Genomic DNA, 9,097 nt, shown 5'->3' on the forward strand with positions numbered 1-9,097 from the left:
CATAGACTAACGGTGGACACGCCTGGGTCTGGCGAAGGATAAAAAAAAGTTTTAGGGTAAATACATTGGCTAACGTTAGTAAATTTATAGTATGTTACGTTTTACATAGGTAGGTGCTTTATTTACGTCGCGTTAGAGCTGCACAATGGGCAATTGACGCCTGTCTGGGAAACATCGCTGAGAATGATCCGAAGACATGCCATCGCAATTTGGATCCCCTGCAGAGGGGATAGTTCCCTTGCTTTGGTAACCCGATGACCTGTGCTCGAAGTCGAGCACTTTATGGTGGAACAGTTTAACGAGGACCGATACTACGCACCCTCGGTTCCTACGCAGGCTGATCAAAGTGGTCACCCACCCGCTTACTGACCGCAGTGATGCTTAACTTTGGTGCTCTACTGGGAACCGTGTCCTTACGATCAGTCCACTGCGGGGCACGTTTTGCATTGACTTCAAAGTAGGCTCAAGGTTTGTCATTATGTTATATTTTTTTGTTTGATAATTAAGAGGAAGAGCTTGTCTTATAATTCAAAAACCGTTTGTTCTATGGTCTCGAATATTAGACAGGGGGTACAGGGGACACTTTTAGCTCTCAGTCCAAAAAATAGACAAGAGTTCTTATTAGTTCATTTGGGATAGAAGTATGAAAACAATTTTTCCCTTTGGGTTAGCATATACCGCATTGTTTTAATTTGAACTGCATGCCATTCTTTAATTTTTTTCTCTTTTAAATCACTTAAAATAATATAAAAAAAACGAGTTTCTCTGAGAGTTTATTGCGCCTTCCTTTTATTTTGTATTTTTTTATTTTTTATATCTGGTATGCAAGTAAAATTGGCGTAGATGGTATGTGGAGGACGGCATCATCGAATCTTGAAAGCTATTTGAAATAACATGATTATTATGGTAATAAGTTATGCTTTTGAAACGTGTTTCGATAAACCGAATTCATGCAAAATAACTCGGCAATTGAAGCAAATGTAAATAAATAATCAAATAAAAACTCGGTAATTGAAGCAAATGTAAATAAATAATCAAATAAAAGCACGAGTTTTATATTAGAATTATGATAAGTTGGAGAAGGAATAACTTGATTGTAGTATATGTTGACTTTTAAGTATTCATTGTTATCAAAGCACCATTTTCGGATCCAATAATGTTAATCTTTCTTTTGAAAGGTTGAACTTCAAAACGCGAGTTTTGTCTAATCTAATAATGTAAAGTCACCAGGAAGTGCTACAGATAATTATAAATTAAAGTATTCTAAATTTTTTTATTTATGTCGGTTTCAGTTTTGTGAATGATTGTATGGAGCAAACTAATACCGATTCATTGATTATTTACGATTTTACCTGTAAAAAGAATAATCAGTTAGTAAATAAATAAAGCCTAATCAGTTCATCAAACCTTTACTAACAAAAAATACAATGCAGAATATTTGCAGACAATTTTACCATACACATCAGAGACCGTGGAAATGAATCAACCTTGGTTATGCATCTAAGAACTTTGTTCCATATGCCTTCATCTTCGCTTTTACATCGTCGTGCCTTTTCCCACAAAGGAAATTTCACTATGCATTTAAGCTTTTTCCGCAATCTTTTTTCTTGCCTAGCACACATTTGACCTCTTTTCCAGAAATTTTGAATGCATTTCAGGTACTTATTATTCTGTAAAGAAAACTTTCATATAATCTCAGAACTTTTTTTCCACCAAGAGAGAAAAAAAAGTGTTAATCAGGTCGCACAGAAACGAATGACACATTTTGAACAAAAAACGGGTAATACATCGGCTAGATTTATTTCTTAGCCATCTCTTTTTCCGTTTGGCTGATTTTTTTTACACAAAACAACAAAACGTGAAATCTTTAATTCCAAACGTTCTTCCTATGTTTACATTTTCAATTACTGCAAATAAAGGAACTTCTGGTACTGTGCAAACTTCTGTTTGCCAGCAGTATTCTCAGCTCCCTTGTGTTTATTTTACTAGTTTTCTTAGTCACATCACTTATAGCTCCGCTGTATCAATCATTTCAATAATACCTTAGTAATTATTAAAGGACATGGTAAATATTGTAATTAAAATAAGTTAATTTGGCAAAAGCATTTAAATAAAATGAATCGTTTTTTTTTTACATTCAATTACAATTTCTTTTTCAATGCATTTTCATAAAAAGATTTTAAAGTAAATTTGTAGCATTGCTTTATTGACTGGACAAAATTCGAACGTAAACAATAAAGACAACATTACGGAGAGAAAAACGAGCCTTTTTTGGCGCCCTGTTTCTTGCATTACTATAAAAAACAAAAAAGTTTAATCTGAATCCTTGTGCTTTCTGGTATTGGAGATACTTGGAAGTGAAATGTCAGTCCATTTCGATTGTAACAAACAGACTATAAAACATACATGAAATTTTTTTTTAGACTACGTCATATTATTGCTCCAAGTGGAGGCTATATCGACAGTACTGATACAAGCAAGATTTAGAATTACTTGAACACATTGTATTTGTCAAAACTGAAAAGCATAGGATGGGTCTCTTAATTCGCAGCTCTTGTTGCTGTTTTAGGCCATTAAGACAAGGGGTGCGATTGTTCTTGTTTTCTGATGACGCCATCTATGTCCAAGAATTTGACTTTTGCCACACCCATACGTCAGATCTGTTTATAGGCCGGACCCATTCATACATACATTCATTCATCCATAGATCGTAATTTTGACCTGAACCAGAGAACGACCAATCTCTAATTCAGTATCCCCAGAGGTATAATTTGTCATATGAGCATGAAGGATTTTGTGACCAGGCAGATTTAAAGTGCACCAGTCTATATTTACTGCACGGAAAGTCTTCGCCCGGCTGGATTCGAACTCCCGTTCTGACGAAAGTGACGACACCTGCCAATCAGATTATCCTGGCCCTGGTTGGCAGCTCTTAAGGTGTAAAAATGCCAAGGTAATTGGGAGGTGTAGCAGTGAAAAAAAGGAATACCCTAAATAACTTTTGATCTAAGTATCGGATTTTTCACATACTGAGACTTAATTAACAGACATTTAGACATTTTAATTAATTCGAACACAATATTTTAAGTTGGCTGGAAGTTTGGACTCCTTAATATTAAATTATGTATAAAACTACTTATTTTTATAAGAATTGAAAATTTGAATTATATTATTTGTTTAGTCGAAAAAAATTTTTAATAAACATTTTTTATTTATTAATAGTCGGAAAAAATAGGATCGTAAGGTATACAAACTTTTAATCAATATTAAAGTATATAATTTTAAATGGCAAAATACAAATATTGAATGAAGTGTCAAAAAATTTCGTTAATTTTTTTTTTTTGCTATTTAAAAAACATTTAAAATGATGTAAACATTTGTACAGGGTAAACTAACCAGTGAAGGAACACTACCCAGTGAAGGAACATTTCATATATATTGATTAAAAATAAGAATTTGAAAGTTTTTCTTTAAATTGATTAGTAACAATAGCTTACTGCCAAACAATTGGAAGTCTTCTAGCAATGTTTTGAATTACCTGGTCAAATAGACCTCTCTGGAAAAAATTTTGAATTTTTTATTATCTCTGCAACACCTTGTTTCTTTGAAAAAATTATAAGGTGAGTGTTTGTATTTATATGTTTTAAGATTAATTAATTTCATGTAATAGTTTTATTTTTCTCACTGTGAAAAAGAGAATTCAAAATATAGTTATTGAAGTTAGTTTCATTTTTTTTAAAGCATCATAGCATAATAAGTACTGAGATAAGGGGGTGTTTATTCACTGGATCACCAAACGATAAAAAACCAGTGAAGAAACAAGCGTTCCTTTACTGGGTTTTTTACTAAGTTAATGAAAATAAAAGATAAACTTGAATTTTCTTGTACCTTTAGTGATGTTCCGCATCAAAAGTATGTTAAAAATACGAAAAACAACTTCTAACCAGTGAGAGAACAGGCATGTTCCTTTACTGGGCATAGATTTCCCAGTGAATGAACAGTATGTGTTAATATGTTGACACTTTAATTTTCAATTCATGATTACAAAAAAAAGTTAACATTTTCCAAGTATTTATATGTTATAATTACAGGAATAGGCTTGTTTTTAAATATTTGTATGGTTTATAAATTCATAAAGAGCATTAAAAAATAACTAAAATTAAGTGTTCCTTCACTCGGTCTTCTTACTACTTGTTATTTGAATCTCCAAAACTTTAAAACAATATTATGAAAGTTCTCTTCAATTATTTTACATAATTTGGAATTAGTAACAAATATGTTGACACTGTCATTTTACTAAAATTACGAATTTTGAAATTAATATGATTTTTTAAAAGGCAAGCGAAGCTTAAGTGTTCCTTCACTCGTTAGTTTACCCTAGATTAGATCTCAACTTTTTAGAGAAACTTTAGAGAAACTTTTTTTTCCGACTGATACTAAATAAAATAATAAATGATTACTGAAACTTATTTTTGGCATTAAATTATGTTTGAATAAACGAGTTTTATGATTGTGTGCAAAAAGTTTTCTCTTCACTTAATTAGTTTTCGAGATATAGCGAAACAATGCAATTCATCGATATAGTTGTTAATGTACCATGTAAAATTGTTATTTACATTGTCAGTCAAGAAAACGTAACAGGTAAGTGAGAAGCGGTTAATTTAGAATTTTATGGTTAAGGTGCCTTTTAAAGATGGAGGACACTTATTACGGCGCCAATGTAATTAGTGTGCTGTCTATGTATTTCGTTGTGATAGATAATATAGTTTGGAGAGATTAAGGTTAGTATATTTTTTTCAATAACAGGGGTTGCATCAGGAGAATGTTTTCGAGAAAGTGTTTACAGTCAGTAAGTTAGCTTTTCAAGTATTACAGAAAGTAAAGTTATAATTTTTAATTTTAGAGAGTATCTCTTATTTCTTACAGATAAAAGTAAGAGCTACTTTCGAATCTAAAATTATCTGGCCAAAGCCAAATTGATTTAGCCTTGCCTGGCTTAGCCGAAGCTATCTGGCTTTGGGTTAAATTTAAGTTAGATCTTTTAAGTAAATTTAACTAATCTTTTATTAATTGTTCCATTAATTATTTATGTGCGTTATTATTATTAAAGTACCCTTTTAAGTTTATATACTCAATTTATATGGGTCATTTTCAAAAGGAAAAAAAAAACTTTTTTTACAATGATAAAAATATTTGATTCATCGCTTATAAAAATTTCAGCTTCAATCGTAATGTTTCTTGCACAGCAGTGCACTTTTTAATTTGCAATATGAAGTTTTAAAGAAAATTAACTAGAATTTGGCTTATATTTCACTCCGTTGCCAATGTTAAAAAAATTTCTAAATAAAAAATACGCTACTGGAAACAGTAAACATCATATCGGCACCTACATTATTGTCACCGACATGCAGCATCAATTATTTTTCTATGTTAATATTTTTATTATTGTAAAAATATTTTAATCTGCTATTTATATTTAAAGTTAGTATCAAAAGAGAAAGTTACACTCTAGTCAAATTCACACTGTAAATTACAAAAATTGCTTTTTGAGAAACTATATAGGGAAATAAAGCTTAAATGCACAAATGGTAGGTAGTAGATTGGAAAAAATTAGCATAATTAATATCTATCTATCTATCTATAAACTTCAGATTAAAGACCAAGTGTCACAATTTTTTTATACTCTCGTTGAAATAAAATTACTGAAGTCATAAACTTCAGAATAGCGACCATTGTGACAAAAATTTTTTTACATTTTATTTTCAAAGTACACAATCCTGAATACAAATTTCAGATTGAAATTTTTTTTACAAAAAATGTCAATTTGTATTTTTATATCTCATATCACTTGTATTTTCATATTTTTTACCTTTCATGTTTTTGAATATTGACAAAATGAATATTTACATTTTGAAGAAAATTTTTATAGATTTTCTTATTCTAAGTGAAAAGTTTACTTAAATTGTGTTAGTATGAGGAATAACTTTGTTTTTTTTGTGATTTTTAAAAAAGAACCTAAGAAACTTAAGTCACAAAAACTATTGAAAATGAAGATCTAACACTTCATTTTAATGGTAGCGTTACTTAAATTTTTTTTTTCCTCGAGACTTTCATGAAATTTTTTTATATTGTGTACTTATGCGTATTTTTTATAATTCATGTTACTTTAAATCTTGTTAAAAGTGCAATTTGATTTTTTTTATTTTAATTGTGTCATCATAGGGAAAGTTTTTCAAAGGGATAATTTTTAAAATTTTTTGATAGTAGTTAAAATTTTTCGGCGAGGGGGGATGTAACATAAAAAGCTTCTATTAATCTTTTTATGTTAGTTTCCTCGTTATAAAACAACTCCTAATTTATTACTACTTAATTCCTCAAATCGAAGCACTTTATCATACTTTTAAAAAATCACATCCTGTTTCTAAATCTATTTTTGGCCCAACTATGCATAAATTTAAATAAAGATATTTTTCCTTTTAAGCTTTGTGGGAATCGCGTGATCTATTTAATTAACCAATAGTAATTTCTGAGATTTCCCTCTTTTCCCTAAATAGAGACATTTTCGGATTTTTTTTGCAAGATTTTCCCTACCTGCTGATGGAGTAAACATCACTTTTCGCTCTCCACTCAACTAAGAATGATCAAATAAAAGTTACTCTGATATCATTAAAATCCTGTGTCTGTTTTCTATCTGTGTCTATATATATATATATATATATATATATATATATATATATATATATATATATATATATAATTAAAATTCAATAAATTGAATGAAATCCCTCGCATATTAGTATCTAACATTATGATTTAAAAGGAAAACATGAAAAAAAAATTCTTAAATTTATTTCTGATTTTTAAAGTTTAAATTTAGTCAGAAAGATTAACTGCATTACAACTATGAAACAAAAATTGATAAAGCTAATTCACTTAAAACTATTCTGCATTTACAATTAACTATCGTGAGTATGGAAACGGAGTGAAAGAGTAACAGAGGGGAGAAAGAAACTGGATGTCAATTTACTTGTACAAGTTCCAATACAAAGAATTGTTTATACAAAACGGGAAAAACTTAAAAGCCTACTTCCCACGGGACCTAATTTAAGACAATCGACTGAATAATTTAAGACATTAACTATGGTAATAGAATGTATTAACAGAGTGAAAAAAATTCTGGCACAACATTAAAATGTTTGATTTTTTCTAAAAAAGAAATTTTAAAATTACAGTTTAGATAATCTGTTCTATATATTTCATGTAACACAATTTTCACAAATAGATGAACTAAAGTTTTTTCCAATTAACAGCTGGCTTAATTGCAGTTAAATACGAAGGCTGGGACATAGCAATTTAGTTGTATGTAACGTAATAAAAAGATCTTGCGCGTACATTATTTTCAAAATACTAATTTATATGTATCCATATATACTAATAACTTATAATAAATTAATTTGAATGCTTAAAAATGTTATATGAAATTTTATTTCAGTGATTAAGATTGCTTAAAATCATGGGACATCAAATGTGAAAGTTTTTTTCTTAAATGACCCTTATAGTAAAACTAATTAATTATTTACGTCACCAACGTTCCCCTACCTTCACCTATATTTTTAATGGTTGTCTAACATATGCGCTCTATTTGACTATCTTGACTCTAGCACAACATATTAACCCCCGTCTATTATGCCCAAAGAATCGAAACCAACAAGCCAATGAGTTTATTAAACATCAAAAAACTAGGCTCAGTGTTCAAATGTCCATTTATTAAATAGTAGAGAAAATTAGGGAAGTATTTAGTTAAGGACAGCAGGTAGCAGCGAAGAACAGCATTTATATTGGAATTCAGAAACTAGAAATCTAGTTAAAAACCAAATTATGCATGTAAAAAAATACCAGTTGACAAACTAAGTCACTACATTGGAAGAACACAAAGGATTTACACTAAGGATTGATTTGCAGAGGTTTAGGAATTAATATTAATATTATTTTACTCACGTGGGAACTACGCTTAGATATAGTTGTATCCATCACATCTCTTCTAACGTCTTGAATTGGAAGTTTGCTTTGGCAGGATACACCACTGACTGGATTACATTCATTCGAGCTGCCATCATTTTCTGTTTGGAACACATACGATTTATTTTTTACCGTCTCATCAATCTGCAAAATGAACAGGATAAATTCTATTTTGTTACAATATAAAGCTTAGAAATGCGGTAAGCTACAACATAGTTCTTACAGTGTAAGATTTGATAAATTACAAAGCATACAAAACTTCCTCTACTCTTTTTTTTGAAAATGAGAAAGAAAATGATAGCCTGCTATGATGCTATTTTATATTGTCTGCTTCAGTTTGCGATGCTTAAGCTGCTTTGCTTTAAAACAGTAGTTTTAAAGGTTAGCGAATAACGTTACGTGGAATTAAACGTATTGAATATGTTTTAATCTAAGTGTTAAATATTCAACTGTTGGTGATCAAAGGACAGAAAGCAATAGGATTTATTTTTATACAGCTCCTTATGTTCCACAAAAACTCCGTATCTTCCACACTTTATGTTAGCACATTTGTTAACATAAAGATGTTGAGGACAAAAATGTCCTATGCAAAAGATCTTATGAATTTCAATAACTTATCATTAAGTTAAAAAAAAAACAATTGTTGAAAGAAGAAAACGTATTACATTTTTAACGCTAATATATTAACATTCTTTAAGGGAAAATATAAATGCCTGTAATTTGCATACATGAAGTGCATTTTAAATTTTGAATCTTTGTTTTAGAACATAAATGCAAACGATTTCCATGAGTGAAAGGGGATGCATTTCAAAATTCTGCTCTTTGAAAAAAAAACATTTCATCCTAATAATCAGAGCTAAATAAAGTGCATTTTAAATTCTGTTACAAATATAAAAGTGCATTCTGGTTAAATGCTAGAGTTAAACCAAGCTTACATTACCAAATGGTTGCTTTCATCGCAAACGATAATACTAAATATTGACAGAAGTATTATCCATTTTATTAAATCTACCTTCATGTTTTTAGTATGTTATCAGTACTCTACTAGAATTATAAGTAACAGGCGCAAAGTTAGAAA

General features: G+C 29.8%; 1 protein-coding gene across 1 annotated transcript; it reads right to left on the reverse strand.

Moving 5' to 3' along the window:
- Positions 1–1,393: 1,393 nt before the first annotated feature.
- LOC107445897 (uncharacterized) lies at positions 1,394–9,097 on the reverse strand. Its single transcript, XM_087166619.1, has 3 exons — positions 8,960–9,097; positions 7,999–8,163; positions 1,394–1,670 (listed from the first exon to the last, which is right to left on the reverse strand). The coding sequence occupies exons 1-3, from the start codon at positions 9,035–9,037 to the stop codon at positions 1,413–1,415; spliced, it is 501 nt and encodes a 166-aa protein (XP_087022745.1). The 5' UTR covers positions 9,038–9,097; the 3' UTR covers positions 1,394–1,412.

The sequence above is a fragment of the Parasteatoda tepidariorum genome, chromosome 6, assembly GCF_982258835.1.
Source record: "Parasteatoda tepidariorum strain Cologne lab strain chromosome 6, Ptep-v5.0, whole genome shotgun sequence".
NCBI lineage: Eukaryota > Metazoa > Arthropoda > Arachnida > Araneae > Theridiidae > Parasteatoda > Parasteatoda tepidariorum.